Source organism: Equus przewalskii, chromosome 3 (assembly GCF_037783145.1).
Source record: "Equus przewalskii isolate Varuska chromosome 3, EquPr2, whole genome shotgun sequence".
Taxonomy (NCBI): domain Eukaryota; kingdom Metazoa; phylum Chordata; class Mammalia; order Perissodactyla; family Equidae; genus Equus; species Equus przewalskii.
Window position 1 is genome coordinate 6,183,318 of NC_091833.1, and position 25,027 is coordinate 6,208,344.

General features: G+C 38.7%; 1 protein-coding gene across 3 annotated transcripts in view; it reads left to right on the forward strand.

Moving 5' to 3' along the window:
• FTO (FTO alpha-ketoglutarate dependent dioxygenase) overlaps window positions 1–25,027 on the forward strand; it is a 352,540-nt gene that overhangs the window by 128,857 nt on the left and 198,656 nt on the right. For all 3 annotated transcript variants that reach the window (XM_008513156.2, XM_070613663.1, XM_070613662.1), the window contains 2 exons: window positions 13,704–13,783; window positions 21,164–21,307. In XM_008513156.2, coding sequence (XP_008511378.1) covers window positions 13,704–13,783; window positions 21,164–21,307 — 224 coding nt within the window. The remainder of the gene's footprint in view (window positions 1–13,703; window positions 13,784–21,163; window positions 21,308–25,027) is intronic.

Consider the following 25,027-nt stretch of genomic DNA (forward strand, 5'->3'; position numbering starts at 1 on the left):
GTCAGGTCAAGAGTTTAGTCTTCATCAAAGGCTCAGAATGCATTTTGGAATTTTCTAAAAATGCCTTCTATCTGCTATATTGTAGATTCCTAAAACTGTAACTCTGCGGCACTTAAGACAGTACTCTGAACGGGGTAGGTGCTTTACTAAGTAATGATTGAATTAATGAGTGAATGGGTGAACCAAGGATTGGCTTTTTCTCTTCATTTCATGGCAATATATTTTTGCCATATAGGCAAAAGAAAATATTTATTCTGTCCTTGAAAGCTCCTGGCTGGAAAAGGTTTTAAAGTTCCTCCCCCAAACAGATGGCTGCTCACCTAATACTTAGGAATCTCCAGGGAGTCCATGGCGTTCTCTTCCTTCAGTGGCCCAGGCTTTATTTCCTTACATCCAGTCCAAAAAACCATGTGACATCATAGAATTTTCCAAATGGACACAGTGTCCGGATCAATGTGTATTATATTCTCTTCCACATCTTTTATAAGAAAACCACCAAAGGTAACAAAAATGTGTTGGTTTCTTTTGGGCTGAGGATAGGTGTTTGCTCTGAATTGTGAGGTCCTTGTCTTTCACGTGTCATTCAGTTAGAGTCGTGCTGCATTGGGGTAGTTCTGCCTCTGGGTTGGCCGGGTGGAATTTTTCCCTTTGGCTGCCAATCTTAATGTGCCCTCTTTGGCTCTCTATCTGTATAACATAAGTCCTAAAAGCATGACCTGTGGAAAAGAATTTTTCAGGCTTTTAATTTGATTGCATATCCTTTGTGTGCTTTTTGCCATTTCTGTAAAGACAGTGAAAGAGTGACCGTGAATGAAGCTTTTTTAATTTTTGCATCCTTGTTGAAGGTTTGAGCTCAGGACTACACGTTCCTCAATCAGTCAGTCCCTGCAGCAGATTTCACGGCCAGACTATATACCCCATGATGGAAATTCAGTAAGCTCTTCCTCTGGAATACTTCTTCTAGGCCCTATAAATATTTAAAACATTTGAAAAAGATATAAATCATAGTCCTTGGTCAATTCATTATAGTGACTTTGTCCTAAAATTTTGTCCTGAAATTAGTCCAGGCACAAACCTTTTTCCTTATCTTTGTCACACTGTTCCCTCCCCCTTTCATGTTTTTCCCTTCGTCTAGGTATATGGCTAACTAACCTGTTTAGGGGTGACAGTAAAAAAATGTAATACCCACAATGGCAGGAGTACCAGCTCATCAGGATGGTGGCCATAACTTTTCCTTCTGGACTATAGTGACTGGTGTAGTCTTGTCTCAACTGCTAGAGCTAAGCTTTCTGAGAGCCAGTACTGTATGACATATATTCTTGTGCTACACACAGCACTTAGTGCCTTGTACATAATAGTACGTACACCGTGTGTTTGGAGAGCGCATCCTCTTTTACTCCCTAGGTACTAGCTAGAAATCATCTTCCTCAATTGCCAGTGGAAAATCAGATGTAAGATGGGAGTGAATAAAAAGGGAAGTCAAGGTGAATGAAGGAACAGAACTTAGAGGTTTGAGTGGCTGCTTCTGTTTCATTCATTAATTTTATTTGGGAAGTTCTGGTCCCCACAGTTCACTGCCCACAGTTCAGAGCAGGGGGCCGAAGTGATGGCTCTGGGTGTACAAAGGGAGAAAAGAAGAAAACTACTTCATTGAAGTTTCCTGGCAACCTAACCTCTGTCCCTTCTCATCTTTCCGTTTCCCCAGCCCCCTCTGCCTTCCTGTCTCTTGGGAAGAGTTGCAAACTTGGAAGAGTAAAGGCAGCCCTTGCCAAAGTGGGATCTAAGTTCTTTTTGCATATTTAGAAAGCAAAAATGAATTATTAACCTCAAGAATCTATTCTCTTCACAGCCCAAGAACAAATTAAGCATTCCATAAAAGTTAATTTAAAAAAAAAAGAGGGGAAGCTGTGTACCCTGAGGTCATCTTCACCTCTGTACTTGTTTTTATAAAAGAACCTTTACACCCGTGGAAAATTGTATTTGGGGAAGATTTGCAAAACTCACCAAAGCTCTTGCTGCCTTCACAGATGGCAGTGTGCCGGTCTTTCTTTGGGGAATGAATAGTCTTTTCTGAGGATCTCTTCATTGAACATTTCCCTTTGGACCTTTTAAAAATAATAATACTTAGTGTTTTATATTTTATTGCTAAACACAAAAGTAATAATATATGTCATCCAGTCAAAGATGCCATCAATTTTAAGATGTATTCCAATTTCAGAGAGGTTGAATATAAAGAAAAAAATGTGTACGTTGGAATTAATGAAATATGGTATGTGCACATTGTAGAGAATTTACAAACTATAGGAAAGTGTAAAGTAGATAATAAAAATACATAATATCACCACCCAGAGATAAGATCATTCTTAACTATTTGGTCTAGTTCCTTCTAATGTTTTTTTCTATACTTGGGAATATATGTTTATTTTTTTCTTTTTAGAAAATAACGTCATATTAGATATAATGTTTTGTGTCTTTTAAAACATACTTTATATCTTGAGCATTTTTCCTTATTAAATATTACTTGAAAATGTGATTTTTAAGAATGGCTCAGATATTAATCCCCTACTTTTGTTCATTATACTCATTTCCATTGTTTTGATATCATATGCATTGCTCTGGTGAACATTTTCATACATATATCTTTGTCTATGATTAGATTATTTAGGATTTTTCTATGATTATTTCTTTGATTATTTAGAAATAATCGTAGATTATTTAGGAAAATTTAGGAAAAATTACTAGAAGTGGAATACCCAGGTGAGGGTTAGGAGTATGGATATTTTAAAACTGTACATATTATAGCGTTAGAGTGTTATTTAGAAGATTGTTTATTTTACATTCCCACCTGCAGTGTATGAACTGTGGTTATCAGTTAGTTCCATCAGCCTGCTTTACCTCACACTAGACGATAGTAGGCATTACAATTTAAAAATATTTTTGCCAGCTGAACCGGTGAAAATAAGATACTGCAGTTTTAAATTGCATTTCTTTATTTATTGATGAGGTTGAACATTTTCTGTGTTTCTTGGCCATTTGTATACTTCTTTCTGTTACTATTCATTGGTTCATCATCTTTTGCCCATTTATCTGTTGAGATGTAAATGTTTTTCATGACGTTTACTGTATTCAACCCTTCTGCCCACTTCCCAGGTATTTTTTAATGTACTCTTTTGGATTTTTGACTTAGATTTTGTAATATATTATTTTTTTAGGGGAAGCATCTTTGCTTTCAAGTATTATTTTTTATACTTGCATTATGTTAAATAAGCATATTTGAAATTATTTAACTACTTATATGCTCACTGGTATTCTTTTTATACTGGAGTTTTAATTATTTTGGTTACTCTTCTTGGTCAGCTACAGTATAGGTTCTGACCGTGTTTTCGTGAAGACTGGTCGCAGAGGAATGGCAGTAGCACATTCTCTGAGTCCTTGCATCATCCGCAAGTGAGTTTCTCTGCCTTCACATGTTCCTGTTTCCTTGAATAGCTACAGGGTTCTTGAGTAATAAACTTTCCACCTTAAAAACTCTGTGGCTGTTGTTCCGTTGACCCCTGATATTTAATGTTAGGGAGGTGACTGAGGCCATCTTCATTTTGATTCTGTTGTGGAAAATTATGTTTTCTTTGGACATTTGTATCATTTTATGTTTAGTTTTTGAACAGAATATGTTTATCTACTTGGTGAACCATTTTGAAGTGCAGACTCAGGCCTTTTCACTACTTTGGAAATATTCTTCTGTTATTTCTTTGATTGTTCTTTCATCTCTCTGTCGTCTTTTTTTCTAAGATTCCTGTTATATGTATTTTGGCTTCCAGAATGTATCCCTCATGTGTTATCTTTTCTGTCACTGATTTTCATTTTCCCTCTCAGTTCTAGGAGAATGTTTTGGAGTTCACTCATCCACGTCAGTGATTTGATTTTTCTGGAGTGTGTGTTCTCTTGTTCGTTCATCTATCATCATTTTAAGTGAAGCAATACTGTTAGAAAAAACCAACTCCAAGCAATCTTTCCTGATGTCTTACTGTTCCATCTTCATGTCTGATTGCCGCATTTTCACAGATGCAGTGGCTTCTTGAATCAAGTGTCTTCTTGAAATATTGAAAATTTTATAAAAATTTTTTCTTGTAGTTTGAGTAAAACTTTTTCAGAAGAAACAGTTTCAACCAAAGTGGTTTCTTTCCTTTGAACTGCAGTATTTTTGCATGAGTTTAGCGACTTGTCCTTGTCTGTTTCTCCTTACAGGGGGAGGACTGGTACTGCCTCATAGACGAGTAAGTGTTGAGACAGCTTCTGTGAAATCTGAGTATTAGATTCCTGGCCAGATCCTTCACTTGAAGAAAGAAGGAAGAAGATGCATCCTTATATGGCCAGATAGGAGATTTGTGAAACTGAAGTGTACTGAATAGCTTGTTTTTGGCTTTATGTGGTATAGATGCTTGCAGTATGAGCAAACCCTGGCAGCCTTGGGCCCATCCCTGGCATACCTGCTTGCTCCCATTTCTTACCTCAGTGATGCCTGCTTCTTTTCTCAAAGTGGTGGCTTGTGCCAGCAACACATCCTGGGGTCTGTGGGTCACAGGTTGTGTGCATATAATGCTGCTCTACAGAGGCAAGAGGGCTGCCCCTGGTGCCCCTAGCCTCTTGTGCCCCCCTGCCCTTCCCCCTCTGAGTTAGAAGGTGAGCACTCCTCTCAGGATCTTCTCGATATGTTTATGGAGATGCTGCTCTTTCAGAGTAGACAGTCAAGTGTCAGCCTTCTTTAATCTCATCCCACCTATACTATATCCAGCACAATTCCTTGCAGTTTCTGGCATATTGAGCACTTTTCCCTAATATTTAGTGCTGAAAGAAGTTTTGATCTCTTTTAATATTCTGTTGATCGTCTCATCGGGAATCTAGGAATGGGGCAGGTAGAGGCCTGAGTCTATCCTGACATCTTGCCAGGAAGCTTCCCCCCCACCCTTTCCTTGCCTATTAAATTCTGAAAATGTTCTCAGTCATGGATGTCCCCACATCTAGGAAAAATAAGGTCATAAATATTAAGATTGAGGGATGAGAACGGACAGGTGAGTGAGAATGAGAAGCTTCAGTGACTGTGCGAGGCTGGCAGATTGGATTTCAGTATTGAGCTCGTTTAGCTCAGGAGTGCCGTTAGCAAAGCTCCTGATTGCTACTTTAAGAAATTTGGGATGAAATGGCCCTTGTGACACACTGCACAACAAAACCAAGGAAGTAAGGGCTGGGTTAAATTTAGGGTGACCAACTGTCCTGGTTTGTCTGTGGGGAGGGGGTCTCAGGAGGTAGGACTTCAGTGTTAAAACCAGGCAAGTCCTGGGCACCAATCGATCACCCCAGTGTAAATTATACCCTTGCATCTGTGGTCTTTTTTATATGCAATGAGATTTCATGCTACAGTGAATGTCCAGAGCTCTCTTCACCCGCTGGTAGAGCACGCAGCATTTAGCCAGCAAAGAGTGAGAGCTTCTTTTCTGTTTGTTTTTTTGAATAAATTCTACAAACTCTGATTTTCCCCTTGAATATAAATTTTTAGCTGTATTCTGAGATAGCTCGGGCAAATAGGCATTCTTTAACGTTTTTCTTCTAAAAATTATTAGCAGTAGTCTTTTAAAGCTAGGAATGTCATTAGTATATTCTTTGAGATGTACAATCCGTGAAGCTTGAGCCACTTTTATAGACTTAGAGTTTTAGATAAATTAGAAGCTCTTAAATGAAAATTACAGGGTTCTTCCTAAAAGTCATAAAGGATTAGAGACAGTTGGGAGCATTTTCAAAAGAGCTGTTTGATTAGAGAGTTGCCAAGGATTTAAATAAAGGTACAGCCCCCAAGTATTGCTTCTGATGTGTTTGCCACTCGGCCTGCATCAGATTCGTTGCCCCTTAGCGGCCCTTAACAAATCTGTTCATTAAAATGGTTTTTACCCCCAATGGGATCTGTGTATCCTAATATTAATAGCATAGCCACAATAAGGATTTTATTTGGGTAGATGAGAATGGCATTTACATTTTTCTTAGAAATTGTTACAACCCGTCATGGGAATCTGGCCTGGGGAACTTCCTCCAGCCTCTGCTTTTTGTTTTGTTTTTTGTTTGACTCTGAAACCCTCTTTAGGCAAAATACTCTGGATTAACCAGAAATTCTGAGGTGTGTCCTTAACCAGAATCCTCAGAGAGGGCAAACTGGAAGAGAGAATGGTCATTCCGTCGTCTTCATCAGGCCTTAGGCTGCGCTTCTGAGCCCAAGTCTGCAGAGGTTGGATCAAGTTTGATCCTCTCTATTAGCCTGCCCTGCTGACTCTGTATTTGCGTTTAAGACTCTCGACACATCCCCAATGTTCTCATCCTCACCTTTCATTGCGTTTTGTAACACCGTTTCTACAGTGTCCTAATGTTTTGTGACTTACTCACCTTCAGTCAGTTGTTTTTGTGAAAGTCCCCAAAGTTGCTCTTCCCCTCACTTCTCTTGTCCAGTCCATTAGTGGATCCTGTTGTTTCCTTCTACAACATTCTGAATCTGATCACTGCTCACCGTCTCCCCTGCTGTCGCGCAAGTCCAGGTCACTGTCAACTGCGTGTATTACTGCTGCAGCTTCCTGACCGGTCTTCTGCTTCAAATCTTGTTCCGTTTCAGTCTTCTCTCTTTTCTGTAAAGCTACCACGGTGGTCTATTTTCAAACCTAAATCAACTTTTTTCCCTGCTTAAAATTTTCTAAAGGCTTCCCATTGTATCTAAAATAAAACCTAAAGTTTTTACCACGACCAACAGAGACCTTAATCTGTCCCACGCCCCCTCTCCCCCTTGCGCCCTGTGCTGCAGTGTGCTGGTCTTTCTTCTTTCTCAAGTACAACAAGCTCATTTCCACATCAGTGTCTTGGCCTCGGCTCTTTTCTCTGCCTGGAATTCCCTCATCCCAGATCTTGGCATCACAGGCCCTTCCTCGTTCAGAACTCCTCTCAGCCGAGATGTCACCAGTGAAGCTTCTGTAAAAGTAGTGCACTGATCCCTTGTACCCCCACTAACTCTTATGCTTGTCAGATTCTCCTTTATTTTCTCCATAACACCTGACATCTGGATTTCTTGTTTATTTATTTTCTATCTTCCCCATCATAATGTAACCTCCACGAGAGCAGGGACTCTCTTTTGTTCACTGGGCGTAGAATAGTACTTGGCACTTGGTAGTTGCTCACCCGAATATTAAATTAAGTAATGCACATAATAGTTTGCCTTTGCCATGAGAACACGCTGAGAGAATAACTTTATATGTAACTGTATATATCATTGGTCTCAAGATGGAGAGTAAAGAGTTTTCTGAAGAATTTTCAGTTGATAATTTTTAAAAAAATGAAGTTTATGTTTTAGAGCAGTTTTAGATCCACAGCAAAATTGAGCAGAAAGTACAGAGAATTCCCATATACCCCTGCCCCCATGCATGCACAGCCTCCCCCACTGTCAACATCCTCCCGCACTATCAACATCCTGCCCCAGAATGCTACACTTGTCACAATCAGTTAACCTACATTGACATGCCATTATCACCTAAAGTTCACATTTTGTGTGAGTTCACTCTTGGTATTGTATATTTTATGGACTTTCACAACGTATTATGATGGATAGCCATCATTACAGTATCATATAGAATAATTTTACTGCCCTAAAAATACTCTGTAATCCTCCTATTCGTCCTCTATCCCCCGACTCCAACTTCTGGCAGCCACTAATCTTTTTACTGTCTCTATAGTTGCACCGTTTCCAGAATGTCTTATAGTTGGAGTCTTACAGCATGTAGCCTTTTCAGATTGGCTTTTTTCACGTAGTAATATGCATTTCAGTTTCCTCATGTCTTCATAGCTTGATAACTCATTTCATTTTAGTGCTGAATAATATTTCATTGCCTTAATGTGCCACAGTTTATTTATCCATTTACCTGCTGAAGGTTGGTTACTTCCAAATTTTGGCAGTTATGGATAAAGCTGCTATAAACATCATTTGCAGGTTTTTGTATGGACATAAGTTTTCAGCTCATTTGGGTGAATACCAAGGAGTGCAATTGCTGGATCTTATGGTGAGAGCATATTTAGTTTTGTAAGAAACCACCAAAGTGTCTTCCAAAGCACTTGTACCATTTTGCTTTCCCACCAGTAATGAATGAGTGTTCCTGTTGTTTCTTATCTGCATCAACACTTGGTCTGGATATCGGCCATTCTAATAGGTGTATAGTGGTATCTTTTTGTTTTAAGTTGCAATTCCATGACAAATGATGTTGAACATCTTTTCATATGCCTATTTTTCATCTCTATATCTTCTTTGGTGAGTTGTCTGTTCAGGTCTTTTGTCCATTTTTTAATAGTCATTTGTTTTCTTATTCTTGAGTTTTAAGAGTTCTTTTTTCATTTTGAAAAACAGTCCTTTATTGAACATGGCCTTTTGCAAATATTTTGTCCTAGTCTGTAGCTTATCTTCTTATTTTCTTGGCAGTGTCTTTCACAGAGCAGTTTTTAATTGTTTTGAAGTCCAGTTTATCAATTATTTCTTTCATGGATTGTGCCTTTATTGTTGTTTCTAAAGGGTGTCTTTACCACACCCAAGGTCGTCTAGATTTCCTCTTATTTTATCTTCTAGGAATTTTATACTTATATATTTTACATTTATGTCTGTGATCCATCCATTTTAAGTTAATTTCTGTGAAAAGAGTAAGGTCTGTGTCTAGATTCTTTTTTCTTTGCATGTCGATGTCCAGTTGTTGCAGCATCGTTTGTTGAAGATACTATCTTTGCTCCATTGTACTGCCTTTGCTCCTTTGTCAAAGATCAATTGACTGTATTTATGGGGGTCTGTTTTTGGGCTCACTGTTCTGTTTCATTGATCTATTTGCCTGTTCTTTTGCCAGTACCACATCGTCTTGATTACTGTAGCTTTATAGTAAGTCTTGATGTCAGGTAATGTCAGCTTTGTTCTTCTCCTTCAATGTTGTGTTGGCTAATTTTGGGTCTTTTGCTTTTCCAGATAAACTTTAGAATCAGTTTGTCGATATCCACAAAATAACTTGCTGGGATTTTGACTGGGATTGTGTTGAATCTGTTGGTCAAGAGATCAAGTTGGGACAAACTGACATCTTGACAATATTGAGTCTTCCTGTCCATGAACACGGAATCTCTCTCCATTTATTTAGTTTTTCTTTGATTTGTTCATCAGAGTTTTGTGGTTTTCCTCATGTAGATCCTTGTACATATTTTGTTAGATTTATATCTAAGTATTTCATTTTTTGTGGCGCTAATGTAAATGGTAATATGTTTTTAATTTCAAATTCCACTTGTTTATCGCTGGCATATAGGAAAGTGATTGACTTCTGTATATTAACTTTGTATCCTGCAGCTATACTGTAATTGCTTATTAATTCCAGGAGATTTTTTTGCCAGTTCTTTTGGATTTTCTGTGTAGACAATCACATCACCTGTGACAAAGGAGATTTTATTTCTTCCTTGCCAATCTGTATACCTTTTATTTACATTTTTGTCTTATTGCATTTGCTAGGTCTTCCAGTACGAGGTCGAAAAGGAGTGGTGAGAAGAGACATCCTCGTCTTGTGCCAATCTTAGTGGAAGATCTTTGAGTTTCATACCACTAAGTATGGTGTTAGCTGTAGGTCTTTTGTAAATGTTCTTTATCATGTTAGGAAGTTCCCTCTAGTCCTAGTTTACTAAGAGTTTTTGTCATGAGTTTGTGTTGGATTGTCAAATGTTTTTCTGTGGCTATTGGTATGACCATGTGGCTTTTCTTCTTTAGCCCATCAGTGTGATGGATTACATTAATTGATTTCCAAATGTTGAACCAGCCTTGAAAACCTAGATAAATTCTATTTGGTCATGGTGTCTAGGTCTTTTTATCCATTGTTGCATTCTATTTTCTAATATTTTTTTGAGGATTTTTGCATCTGTGTTCATGAACTATATTAGTCTGTAGTTTTCTTTTCTTGTAATGTCTTTGGTTTTAGTATTAGGGTGTTGCTGGCCTCTAGAATGAGTTAGGAAGCCTTCCTTCCACTTCTGTCTTCTGGAAGAGATTGTAAAGAATTGGTATAATTTCTTGCTTAAATGTTTGGAAGAATTCACCAGTGAACTCATCTGGGCTTGGTGCTTTTTTGGGAAGGTTGTTAATTATTGATTCAATTTCTTAGTAGATGTAGGCCTATTCAGATTGTCTGTTTCTTCTTGTGTGAGTTTTGGCAAATTGTGTCTTTTCAAGGTATTGGTCCATTTCATCTAGGTTATCAAATTTGTGGGCATAGATCTGTTCATAGTATTACTTTATTATCCTTTTAATGTCCATTGGATCTGTAGTGATGTTTCTTTTTTCATCTCTGGTGTTAGTAACTTGTGTTTCTCTCTTTTTTTTTTTTAGTCTGGATAGAGGCTTATTGATTTTATTGATCTTCTCAAAGAACCAGCTTTGTTTCATTGATTTTCTCTATTGATTTCCTGTTTTTTGTTTCATTGATTTCTACTCTAATTTTTATTATTTCTTTTTTCTTCTTACTTTAGATTTAAATTACTCTACTTTTTCTAATTTCCTAAGGTGGAAACTTATATTATTGATTAGGTGGAAACTTCTATGATTGATTTTAAACCTTTATTCTTTTCTAATATATGCATTCAATATTATGAATTTTCCTTTTAGTAGTGCTTTTCCTACGTCACAAGTTTTGGTAAGTTATATTTTAATTTAGTTCAAAATATTTTTAAATTTCTCTTGAGATTTATTCTTTGACCATATATTATTTAGAAGTGTATTGTTTAATCTCTTAGTATTTTGGAATTTTCCAACTATCTTTCTGTTACTGATTTGTAGTTTAATTCCTTTGTGGTCTGAGAACAGACATTGTATGGTTTCTGTTCTTTTAAATTTATTAAGGTATATTTTTTGTCCTAGAATATAGTCTATCTTGGGGAATATTCCACATGATCTTGAGAAGAAGGTGTATCCTGCTGTTGTTGAATGAAGTAGTCTATAGATGTCAATTATATCCAGTTAATTGATGGTGCTTGTTGAGTTTAACTATGTCCTTACTGATTTTCTGGCTGATGGATCTGTCCATTTCTGATAGGAGATTTTGAAGTTTCCAACTATAATAGTAGATTTGTCTACTTCTTCTTGCTGTTTTATTAGTTTTTGCCTAAATATTTTGATGTTCTATTCTAAGACACACACACGTTAAGGATTGTTATGTCTTCCTGGAGAATTGGTCCCTTTATCATTATGTAATGCCCCTCTTTATGCCTCATAATTTTACTTGCTTTGAAATCTGCTCTAAAATTCATATAGGTACTCCAGCTTTGTTTTGATTAGTGTTAGCATGGTCTATATTTCTCCATTCCTTTACTTTTAATCCATGGATGTCTTTATACTTAAATGAGTTTCTTGTGGACAACATACAGTGGGTCTTATTTTTTCATCCACTCTGACAACCTCTGTCTTTTAATTGATGTATTTAGACCATTGATGTTTAAAGTGATTATTGACATAGTTGGATTATTTATCTTGTTAATGTTTTCTATTTGTTGTCCTCATTCTTTATTTTTAGTTTTCTCTTTGACCATCATTTCAAAAATTTTTTTCTGTCCTTGTTTCTCCCCTGAGACTCAAATTACATTTATGTTAACCTGCTTAATATTGTCTTAAAGGTCATCAATGCCCTTTTATTAATTTATTTTTTTGTAGTCTTTGTGTGCTTCATTTTTAATAGTTTCTCTTTCTGTGTATTCTGGTTCACTTATCTTTTCTTCTGCAGTGTCTAAAGTGCTGTTAATCTCATTCAATGTGATCTTTATTATTTCAGATACTACATTTTTCAATTTCAGAAGCTTCATATATATAGATATATATGAAAGACATGTATATGTGAAGGAAAGGAAAGATATGTATATATCTTATATATCTTTCAGTTTTCTCCTCTGTTACTTTTTGAATGGATGCTGGAAATTGCAAATTTTATTTGTTGGGTGCCTAATTTTTTTATATTCTTTTAAATAGCATCAGACTTTGCTCTATTGAGTAATTAAATTACTTGGAATAAGTTGGATCCTTTTCAGCCTTGCTTTTAAGCTATTAGATGGCTCTAGAGCAGCCTTTTATCTAGAAATAATTTAGCCCTACTACTAGGATGATGCTTTTCTAAGGATTTTATCCATTATCTCATGTAGTAGGAGCCATTCTGGCTGCTGAGAACACAAAGTATTCATGGCCCTGTATGAGATCTGAAATTTGTTCAGCCTACTGCTTTCTGGTGCTTTCTTCCTGCCCATAGGAAGTTTTCACGAATGCACAGAGCAGTTCTCTGCCAAAGACTTGAAGGAACCCTTGAAGGAGACAGATATCTACTTGTTCTCTCTCTGTGCAGGTTCTTCTAGTCCAATATTATGCCATCCACATCCTGTTGCCTTGGCCTTCCTAAACTCCAGTCTCTGTCTTCACGCTCAGCAAGAAGGATAACTGAAAACTCTGGGCTCTTTTTGACTCTCTCCTCCCTGCTCTGTGGCTTTGAAACTGTTTCCAGGTAGTAAGCTAGGGCAATTGTAGAGCCCACCTATTTTATTTTTCTTATCTTTAGGATCATACCTTGCAGTGTCAGAAAGCTTTGTTTCCTATTTTTGGTCTGTTTTATAGTTTTTTGAGGTAGGATGGTAAACCTTGTCACTTTTATTCCAGAATGTCCAGAAGCAGGAGTCTCTCAATTGGCATTTTGTGTCTCCTTCCTTATGTATAGAGAGAATATCATAGGTTGTTTTCTCTGACATGTAAGGGGTGTGGTGGTCTTGGCCTCTTAGTTTAAGTCATTGCCTTTCTTTCCATCTTGGGAAGAAGTCTCTGCTGCCTGTCTAGGAAATCTTGTGTTGCTGGGGAACAGAACTGTTCAGTTCTCTTCTTTGTCACAGAGGAAGTGATGTCTTAAACAGAATTGATACTTATTTTGCCTGACTTATGGCATCATTTCTTAGAATATGCCATAACTCAGCTGTTGATTTTCCTCCCACTGCACATGGCTTTAGGCATATTCTTCAGCTGATGAATTCACCACCTACTCCAATCTTGGGTTGTGAATCCATAGGCTTGAATTCTGCTCTGAGGGCCAGAGCTTTGTAACATGCTGACTTGGTTGGTTTGTTGCCCGGAAAGTTTTTAGGGTGAAATTGATACTTTGATTGGGGAGAGAAAGAGGCAGATTTTCAGAAGAGACATGTTCAACTCCAAATAATATAAAAGAATTTTGGCTTATTCTAAAGGCATAGTTAGAATTAGATATATCATGAGAAAGAGAAAGAAGTTCAATCCGTAAATAGTAAACTTTGTGGTAAGTTGGCATCATAAGACCGCACATAAGTAGGGTAACCATATATCCTATTTGCTAAGTACAGTCATGATGTACACTGCTTGTCCTGGAAGAAGTATTAATAACATCCCCTTTCACTCTTGCAAGTGTAATGGTTTTGATGGTTTTATATGTGTGTGTGAGTGTGTGAGTGTGATGCTTCTTGTAAAGAATGGTTTAAAGAATACAAAGTGTTAATTCCTCAGTTGTTGTCGTTCTTCTTGAATGATGGATTTATTGTTTACTTTGTATTTTAAATAGCATATAGTGACTAATAAGTGTGTGTGTGCTTTTTAATTTTTGGTATTTTTCCTGCAGATGATCTCAATGCCACCCACCAGCACTGTGTTTTGGCTGGTTTACCACCTCGGTTTAGTTCCACCCACCGAGTGGCAGAGGTAAGTGTAAATAAAAATGTGATTCAAACTTAATTGGATGTGACAGAAGTGGTTGAATGAGCAATTTATCATAGAACTTTGGAAGTGTATTTGATAGGATAATTGCTTCCATCTAACTTGACTTTGCCTCTGTTTACTTGCTTTTTTAGCTTTGAGTTCGTTGGATACAGTTTTAAAAAGTATCACAGCCTGGGATAAGTATATTTTGCTTCTTTGGGGTTATGTTTCTTGGAGATGGTAAATGCCATTGGCAGGTGTTGCTGGTTAGAGATTTTCTAAGGGGTTTGTGTCTGTCAAGGTCAAGGGCAGGAGATGGCCAGAAGGAAATGGGGTGGATTTGTGTGCTTATGCATGTGTTAGCTGTGTCTGGGCTCAGATGGTTGAGAATTTAAATTTCTCTTAACTTTTTGGTCAGGCTTCTGGGCATGTGAATGTAAATTAAGGACAAAGTTACAGTGGTGCCAAGGAATTTCTGAGCTCCCCAGTTGTGTTCATAACCCAGACTTTATTGCTAAGTTCTGCCACCACTTGCAGTGGCTGATGGTCAGCTGATTAGACTAGTTCAGAATGGAAGCTTAAAAGAGGAGGAAAACCCTTAGTAGTCACTTGGGGGTACTGTGTGCTCAGTTAAGAAGAGTTCCAGAGAGTAGGGGAATAATCATGAAAAGGATTACAAATTGACCTCATAACCAAGCTTGTTTTCTGAGCTTTGCTTTGTAGCTTGACTTATCGTAGCACAGGGGGACCAGTGTGAGAAAGCTGGGCAGACGGGGTACAAGAAAGTGTCAGGGACGCACAAGCATGAGCCCCTTTCCGTCCGGAGACTGTGAGTCTGTAAGGCATTGTGATGACCTTTGGTAATTAAGTAGCTTTTCTAGTGGACTGATCATGTTGCTGTGTGGCAGAGAGGGCTTGAGTGTCTATGTAGATCAAGATGCCAGCCATCCCTTCAAGCATTCCTTTCTCCCTTTCTTCTCTCCTCTGTTCACTCATTCGTCTAAATATTTGAGTGCCCGTTATGTGCCTCACAGCACTGCAGGCTTCAGAGATGGAGCCATCAATGTGACAATTATGGCCACTACCTGTGTGGAACTTGCATTTTAGTCAGGAAGACAAATATTAAACAAACAAACACACAAGTAATTATCTTAGACACCTAAAAGTAAGTTCTGTTAGGGAGTCAGGAAGGAAAGAAGAAGTGAAGGAGCGAAAGGAGGAATGAGGGAAGAAGAATGAGCAAGCATTTATAGAGCATCTAATATGTGCTTTGTATTGTACAAAAAAGACTTCATTTTTGTGCAAGACGTTATAGGCATCTGTCTTTCTAGCTATAACCCTCCCAAGAGTCCTTTTCTCCTGGATCAGTTTGAATGTGTGGCTACTTACGTGTATTCTTCTTGCATCTTTCCTGATCTAACCAAGCTGATTAGTGCTGTGCTCCGAGGCCTGGTCCAAAATGATGAATAAAGGGTTTGAGAAAATATATTCGATGAGGATAGCAATCATACCTAATTCCTAGGGTTCTGGTGAGGATTAAATGAAGTAATACATGTCAGTCTCTTAGAACAGTGGCTGCTATAGAGTGTGCATTCAAAGAATGTTGGCCCCTACTCCTATTATTAAATGACTCTTATTACTGTCACTGCTCCTGCAGTAAGCTAATCAGAGACAGGGACAACCAAAGCTCTGTGTGGAAGGCTAGTCTGTCTCCATTTACACACTAGAGCATGCAGAGTACAGCAGGAGACACTCAGTTGTCAGTGAGTCCTGATTGTAAGAGTTGGTATTGATTGAAAGCTACGATTCAGAAGAAGGGAAGTAATTTTAGTTCACTCATGCAACTCTGCAAACTGTTGAACTCTCCAGTGTTCAGGGTGCTCTTTTAGGCACTTGTGAACAGGAGTAGCTGGCATGTTTGGTGTCTTCAAGATGCTTACAGTCTAATAGAGAGTAGCAGACACATGAGGCTTCCCGGATGAGGTTACATGGAAGACTTGAACGTGTGGGAATTAGGGGATTTTAAGACAATTTAGGACAGCTAATGGGCTGAAGACTCAGGTGGAATCTTGTGATTGGGATGGCATGGGAATTCTTGGGCTGTACTCGGACTGGATATCAGGATGCCAGAAGGGAATGTTGGCAGATAAGGCTGATTCCTGTGTGGGACCAGATTGTAAAAGTTCTTGGATTTCAGATTAGGTGTTTGACCTTAAGTTGGTTGGCATGTGGGGGCTATTGATTATTTACTATCTTGGTAGTGACATACTGGAGATGTCTTTAGGAGGATGAAAATGATAGAGACATCCATTAAACCTATCAGGGTCTGAGCTAATGTAGTGGCAGCAGGAAAAAAGAGGAAATTCCCATGACTCGCGTAGGAGACATAGTGTTAGGCTTGACGACTGACTGACTGAAATGGAGGGAGGAATGTAAGAATGAATGAATGAACGAATGGACGAACAAACGAAGTCTTTATTGGATGTTTTCCATGTGCCAGGCTCTTGGATGACTCTGAGGTTCCAAGCCTGGGTGATTTGGGGATGCCATTACCATTGGTAGAAACAGGGAGCCTAAGACGTTGGGGGAAGATCATAGTTCGTTCAGTTTTGAACAGGCTGTGTTGGAGCTGCCAAGTAGAGAGGTCCAGCAGGCAAATGGAAATATGCAACTAGAACTTGTGAGAACTAAGGCAACTTCTCCTCCCGCTTCCTGCAGTAAATACACACATACACAGAAGCCTCCAAAAGGAGCCCTTCAGAGTACAGTTTGAAAAGTATCCCTCTGACCTTATTTCCTTTTTTCAGTTGGACCAATTTTATTAGAGTAGCAGTGCTTTCAAAATATCCTGAAGTTTAGCTTTTCTGCTTAGTCATCGGTGTATTTGTATCTTCTAGTTTTTAGATAAAATTTTGAGCAGTAACTTTTAGTGAAGAGGTAGGTATGTATAGTGATGCTTTTGGGAAAAAAACATTACCCCAAATCTGTGTCTTTTATATTCTCTGAACTTCAGTTCTAGCTACATGATATTTTACTAAGGGGACACACATAATGTGAATGATGCGACTATCCTGCGTTCCCTGTTACAGATCAGGGTTAGCAGACTGTGGCCCGTGGGCCTGCTGGCTGTTTTTGTAAATAAAATTTTAATCGGAACACAGCCACACTCCTTTGTTTACATGTTGTTTATGGCTGCATTGGAGCAACAGTGGCAAAGTTGAGTAGTTGCAGCACAGACCTTATGGCCTGCAAACCTGAAATATTTACTATCTGGCCTTTTAAGAGAAAGTTTGCTGATGGTTGTACATGATCCTGTGTATACATGCTTTAAAATCACCTTAAGTTAAAAGTAATTCTTAAAGAAATCACCATTTTAAGGTAACTTTTTATTTCTACCCAATAGTCAAAAGTAATATTTAATGCTGGTAAAGTTACAGTGAAACTGGTACATTCATATACTTCTGGCAGTTTTTCTAATTGGTATACTTTTTAGAAAGCTATATGGAGATATGTATAAAGCACCATAAAAATGTTCATATCTTTGATCTTATAACACTCTTTTTGGGACTCAAACCTAGGAAATAATTCAAAAGAAGTATATATATATATGTGTGTGTGTGTGTGTGTGTGTGTGTGTGTGTATAAAGATGTTTATCTAGTGCGATAAATAATAGTGAAAAGTTGGATAGAACCTTAATGCCTTTATAGTACGTGACTAGTTAAATTGTGGACTATCACTTCAGTGAGCAACCATTGAAAATGGTAGTTTTGAATACTTGTGTACAGCCAGTGAGAAACAGCATATACAGTCCTGTGTCGCTTTATCAACAAGGATGCATTCAGATAAATCGTATAGTTAGGTGATTTTGTCATTGTGCAAACGTTATATAGAGTGTACTTACACACACCTAAATGATATTGCCTGCTACACACCTGGGCTATTTGGTCCTAATCTTATGGGACCACCATCATATATGCGGTCCATCATTGACCAAAATGTCGTTATGCAACGCATGATTGTAAATTGATATGTATATACGGATCACAACTGTGTATAGACAAAGGATCACATGCGATAAAGATTATTAAATAGGGTGAGATAATGGGATTATGTTTTTATCTTATTTAAAAATTCTTTCATCTTATATTATTGTTTTCAATAATAAAAGAGGAAAAAGATTTTTTCCCAGCTCTGAAGTTGCATTATTGTTTCCCTCAATAGAAGGGGAAAAGAAAATCCGTGCACGTTTATAGCCCTCACTTAGTCGACAAATGGCCTCTCCTTCATCCAGTATTAACATGACATGTCTTATCTGTGCGAAAGAAAATGATTTGCTAGTTTCTGCCCATTCACAATATGTAGGAAACAGACTGTCCTTCGGAAACGATGTTCTGAAATTCATTTTAGTTAATCAGAGAAGAAATCTATTCAGGTTTTCGGTTGCATATGACTAGATTATGTCTGATGGCTCTCAACTTTTATTTGATTTCAGTTTTCTTCTAGTTGTGACAGATTGTTCTTGGGATTCAACACTGAATATTTTTTTTAAAATTTAAATTTTATGTATAATTATACTTTAAATAGGTAGTTACTCAAATGGTTCCAAATTCAAAAAGTACCTGAGAGTATACAGTTAAGGTCTCTTTCTCCTAAAGCCAAACAGCTCCTCTTGCCCAGCGGCACTCAGTGTCATCTGATTCTTGTTATCCTTTCAGTGCCATTTAATATGAAGCAAGTACGTGTGCAATTTAAAAAATATTTTTTATACAAGTGGTAGCCCGCCCTACACACTATTCTGCACTTTTTGTTTTGTTTTGTTTCAGTAAACCTTGGTGATAATTGCTTACCAATATGTAGTTTTTATCTTAGAGTAGGCAATGGGTTTTTTTTAGATATGACACCAAAAGCACAAGCAACCAAAGAAAAATAGATAAATTGGACTTTATGAAAGTTGAAAACTTTTATGCTTCAAAAGGTACCATCAAGAAAGGGAGAAGAAAACCTACAAAGTGGGAGAAAATATTTGCCAATCATACATCTCAGAAGGTACTTGTATCTAGAATATATGAAGAACTCTTACAACTCAATAATTAAAAAGATAAATAATCCAACTTTTAAAAATGGCAAAGGGTCGAATAGATATGTCTCCAAAGAAGATATACAAATGGCCAATAATTACATGAAAAGATGCTCAGTATTATTAGTCATCAGAGAAATGCAAATCAAAACCACAATGAGATACCACTTCACACCCACTAGAATGGCTGTCATCAAAATCACAGTAACAGGTGGTAGTGAGGATGTGCAGAAACTGGAACCCCCGTGTACTGCTGGAGGGAATGTCAAATGGCGCAGCCACTTTGGAAAACAGTCTGGCCCTTCCTCAGAAGGTTAAACACAGACTTAACCGTGTGACCCAGCAAGTCCATGCCTAGGCACATATCCAAGGGAAATGAAAACTTGTATGCAAGTGTTCATAGCAGCTTGATTCATAATAGCCAAAAAGATGGAAGCAACCCAAAGATTTATTACCTAACAAATGATACACAAAATGTGGCATATACGTATAATTGAATGTTATTTGGCAACAAGAGGGAATGGAGTACTGATACATGCTACAACATGTGTGAACCTGGAAAATAATTATGCTGAGTGAAAGAAGCCTGCCCCAAAAGATCACGTATTGTATGATTTCATTTATATGAAATACTCAAAATAGTCAAATTATACACACAGAAGCTAGATTAGTGGTGGCCTAGGGCTGAGAAGGTTGGTAGAAATGAGAGCACCTGACTGCTAAAGGGTACAGGCTTTCTTTTTGGGGTGATAAAAATGTTCTAAAATTAATTGTAGTGATGGTTGCACAACTCTGAAGATACTGAAAGACATCAAATTGTATGGTTTAAATGGATAAATTTTATGACATGTCAATTATATCTCACTCAAGCTGTTATAAAAAAAATTGGCCTGATTATAGGTTCTTTACACGAGATAAAACTCTAAACACCCAGAAAAGAAAACATATTTCCCCCTCCTTTTTCTTTTGGCTGCAAATATGGCTCCACCATAGTTCATTTAACTGGTTCCCAGTTGATGGGAAATTTAGGTTGTTTCCAATCTTTTGTTATAATAAATGGCATTGCAATTAATAACCTCTTAAGTAGGTCACTCCATGCTTGGGAAAGTAAAGTAGAATGTCATTTTTTAAAAATGCTGTAGGGGTGGCTGTGGGACAAAAGTGAGTAGTAATTCAACTCCGTTTTTTGTTTTTTCCCTGTAGCAAATTGGAGCTGCCTGCCCTTGTGCTCCCAACACTCTGGGATCTTCATATTAATATACATATTAGTCAAGCTTCTGTTTTTGGCACAGAAACTTTGTTTTTCCCGGGCTTGTCCATTTCACATTGTATAAAATGCCAATAAGTGTGCAAAGAATTTTTGTACCAAGGGATTAGCCTTCAAGGTTATTTCTAAGGGATCAGTTTAAATTATAAATATTAAACTAAAAATACTTTAGGGATATGTTTCCCTCATTGGGTCTAAAGGCTATTTATAGCTTGCTTTTTATCATTCTAGGAAATCATGTCGTTATCCAAACAAACGGATGCACACTCCATCTGCATCCTCTTCTTGTCTGACATAGGATCGTTCAGAGAAGGAGCTTGTCCATTTGACCTCTGTTTTGCTCCCACAGACTCAGAGAGGTTCAACTATTTATCTGTGCCCTTGCTGATACCCAGGTACTGAGTTATGCCTTTGAACATGCCTTGAGGGCATGAGCCACATATTCTCCATTATTTGAAGAATCTATTCTGCTGAGGACTGCAGTTGCGTAGTGCTTTTTGCAGAAAAGGAAAATGAATTCTTTGCCCTGTGTTTATAAGTTCAATTTTTTTCTACCATCACTGTTCTGTTTTTTGTGCTTTTGAACCAATTCCACAATCCTCTTACCTTTCTTTCCCATTGTTGGGTTCGGGGCCCTTGAGATAAAGTCAGTGTCCTTGATTCTTGGTTAATTAGTTATTCATCCAATAACTACTTATAAGTTTCTTTTACACTTAGCACTCAGTTCTAGGTGCTGCGGCATAGGTCGAATATGCATGTAAAAGTAGGACTTTACCCTGAGGGAGCCTCCTGTTTAGTTAGAGATATGAGACCCACATAATAAAAGAAAACCAGCAAGATGAGTGGCCCTGGTGAGGCCAGTCGGCAGCACGGAGCCCAGTGACCAGGCCACCAAAGTAATTCTTAAGGAGTACGGGCTGAGTTGTAAGGGTGACAGGTGAGTGTGCGGAAAGGGGACCAATGTGAACAGTCCTAGAAGAGAGGCGTGCTAAGCTTGGCTTTTGCTTGTCATCTTGATCGCTGGCTCTGTCTCTGCAGTGCTCCACGGGAACCTTGGATTATATCGTACAGCGCTGCCAGTTGGCTCTGCAGAATATTCGTGATGAGACGGACAATGGCGATGTCTCTTTGAAATCCTTGGAGCCTGCAGTTTTGAAACAAGGAGAAGAAATCCACAATGAGGTGAGGACTTTCAAGAACTGTGAAGGGTGTGAGGTTCTGTCTTACTTACAAGCTAACACGTTAATCTGTCACAGTTTCCTATGGGTATAAGACGTGAGACTCGTAGATCAGAGACAAAGGACAGTTTATTACTTACCACAGTAGCAGTATTAGAGTATCAGCGTTTTTCTCTTATTTTTGAGGAAGATTAGCCCTGAGCTAACATCTGCTGCCAATCCTCCTCTTTTTGCTGAGGAAGACTGGCCCTGAGCTAACATCTGTGCCCATCTTCCTCTATTCTGTATGTGGGATGCCTACCACAGCATGTCTTGCCAAGCAGTGCCATGTCTACATCCAGGATCCGAACCAGCGAATCCCGGGCCACTGAAGCAGAATGTGCGAACATAACCACTGCACTACCCAGCTGGCCCCTAGAGTATCAGCATTTTTGTGCCAGTTCTCCAAGCTTTTATTTCCATAGGGCAGTGCAAAGTGGGCCAGATAACATGTGCACATGGAGGGGTTGCGTTATTCGAGAGGAACCCGAATCTTTTATAATGAGTAGTAAGCATGCCTGTCCTTTACTCCAAATCAAGACACAGCCTTTATCCTTGAAGTTTGTGAGCAGACCTGGCCTTTGTTCTAGAGGAAGAAACTCGATTTTCCAAGGCTGTTCACTAAACGAACATCCTTGCAAAGAGAGTCTGAAACAAAGGGCAGTCGGAAGCTTGCTCACAAGATATGCAGAAGCACAAGACCCCATGAAGAATAGTCTCCCAACAGGACCGGTGGGAATTATGGGTGGACCCCAGGAGCAAGTGTCAGTGCCTGGCCTTTTGTTTATTAGTGGCACTTCTGCAGTCTGTGAGACCAGCAGGTCTGGATCCCATGAGTCAGTGCTTCATAAGCTTTGCTGTTTTCATTAATACCTTTCCAATTTTTGCCTTATATTTGAACTACATATCTAGTTTTTATCCATTTAATAAATTTTTTAAATTAACTCATTTTTTGTATAAATAAATTTCTCTAAAAAAGAAGCCTCATTTTACCCCTTTAAGTGGAAAGCTAGTATCACTAGCCAGAAGAAAAAGTAACCAGAAAAATATAGCCAGTGAAAACAGAGAGCAAGGTTATTAAATTCTGGCAGATGCTCTTGCCAGGAGAAGGCTCTGAGCCTAAAGTCTTCATTCCTCATGTTAAGAAGAGAGATTGGCACACAACTTCATAAATATTCTAAAAGGCATTGAATTCTACACATAAAATTGGTGATTTTTGTGGTGGGTAAATTATACCTCAAAAAGAAAAAGCTATTAAAAGGAAAAAAGAGTTACCAAGTGGTGAAGATTATCACCCATCTGAGACTTTATCTTTGATATAATTAGGATTGATGGAGAATTTGGAATACAAAAATGTTCTCATTCATCCTTTCAATAAATAATTGAGCATGTGCCAGGCACTCCTCTGGGTGCTTTAGGATATATTGGTAAATAAAATAGATGTTCTAGTGCAGAAAGGTGACAATAAATAATAAACATAATACATCAGTTAATTATGTAGTATGTTAGAAGTTGATAAGTGCTACAGAAAAAACCAAATAGAGTGAGTTAATGAAGATCGAGATACCTAGAGAACATCTCCACTGAGAAGTTGTCCTGGGAGCCGAGACTTGAAGGAGGTGAGAGAGTGAGCCATGTGGACATCTGAGGAACGGTGTTTTGGGTAGAGGGGACAACCACTGCAGAAGCTGTCAGGTGGGAGAATGCCTGCTCGTCCCGGCCTAGGTCAGGGACGGTCTGGTTTGATGGCAGCAGTGGGCTGTGAGTTACAGGAGATGAGGACTGAGAGAGGCTGCTGGGGCGCTGGAGAGCAGCCGACGCTATCAGTGCCTGGGGGTCCCTGTAAAGGACAAGCACCTTCCTTTTTACTCTGAGGGAAATGGGGAGTCATTCAGGGATTTGGAGCAGAGGAGAGATAATGTCTGCTTCCACAATGTCATCCAATATCTTTAGAAAGATGCTTAATATCTTACGAGCTGCTCCACACTTTGTGAAACATTGCCTTAGTCTCCAGAACCAAAGGCAAAGAAATTCATGGAAGTAATAACCATTTCTAATGCTAAGCTGAACCCAGGACTGACTTTCTTCCCTTCCTTGTGCCTCTTAAGTGTCCCAGCTTCTCTCCCATCAGTCCTTGTTAGAGACATTGCCGATAGCTGGGATTTCAGGAAAGATAAGCATTTATGGGCCTGGTCACCTCACTGAATTAGACTTGGGAGCAAAGTTATGTCTTCCTCCACATTTGTAGTGAAGAAATTCTACTCTGAAAATGTAGTTATTTCCTTTCCTGACAACCTCGCAGTTTTAGGAGTCAGGCCGGCAGAATGGGTGATCTCTTTAACATGCAGGTGGCTATTTTTTTTCGCGTGTTCTTTCTGGTCTTCATCTGTGACTGACTGTGATGTTTTATCGTCATCAGTGGGTGAGGGAAATCTGTAAAATCACACTGTTTATCTAACAGAATATTGTCATGAGCCCCTCTGCTTCGGAAAGTGGCTGACTGCTTTTGACATTGTATATGTTAGCAAAGTGGGGCAGAGATGTACAGAAACCTTAGCCCCTGGAGGCTGGCCTCGGGTTGAATGGAGAGGGAATGTAAATAGCGTGTGTGCCAGCCTCCTCCACCCCCAAATCTTTGACTCTTCAAGGTCATCTCCTTACTTTAAGATTAATTCCAGATGCCAGGGCACGTGGTCAGCCATTGTTCCTTCGCCATACAGGTTGGCCTGGGATGAGCACTTGCACGCTCACTCTCTGCCATGTTCTGTTGTTAAGCTGAAACACAAATGTCCATAGTAGTTACCCTGGTTTCTTGTTGTTTGCTTTCCTCTTTCCTAAATGCCTTGTGCCTTTGCTGGACTCATTTTCAGGGAAGTCCTTGGTTTTATGCGCTGCAGGCTTTCAGGCCATGTGGGATCAGAAGTAGCTTCTTTTCCTTGACTGAGACAGTTTCCAACCAAGCAACTTGGGAACTTTGGGATTGGCACTGAGTACCTTAAGAAGACGTTTTTTTTTTTTCTAATTTAAGATGCTTAGAAAAGACTTTCGTTCAGATAAAACAGAATCTTCCTTTGTGTTATTAAATAGTCTGTTTTCCTTCTTAAAAATGTAAAATGTCGAATTTAGTCTCTTCACCTAGAAAATTTCCCCGAGGAAAAGGTACTGTGTGATGTCATCATTCGGTTCTCCTTTCTTTCTGATCAGAACTGCATCTTCCTGAGAGCTGTTGTGAAAGGGCCTTCATAGGGCAGCTCCTTGTAGATTGGACCTTAGCATCTCTCCCTGGTCTAATGTCTTTCTCAGTGAAATAACTTATTTCAGTTATCCGAGTGGGACATTAACCCCCGTGAGGGTGTTCACACACCTCAGGAGGGAACCGCATGTACTGACCTGGGACCAAATCAGGAGCACAGGCTAACTTGGCAGGAGAAAAGCAGGCGATGTTTGCTTACCTGTACGAGTAACGAAGAGGAGTTATACCCACATGGTGATGCTGTGGCTCAGAAGTGTGACTTTGGAATCTTATAAGCTTTGCTCCCCAATGCCTGAGTGCCCAGTGACCAAGAAGGTTCAGGTAGGTCAGTGGATTCTGTTTCTTCCTCCCCTTCGGACTTTTCCTAGCCATTTCTAGAAGTGCTTTTTTGGCTTGATCTCTTTTTTGACTAATCCATGGAAAAGGCAGGTC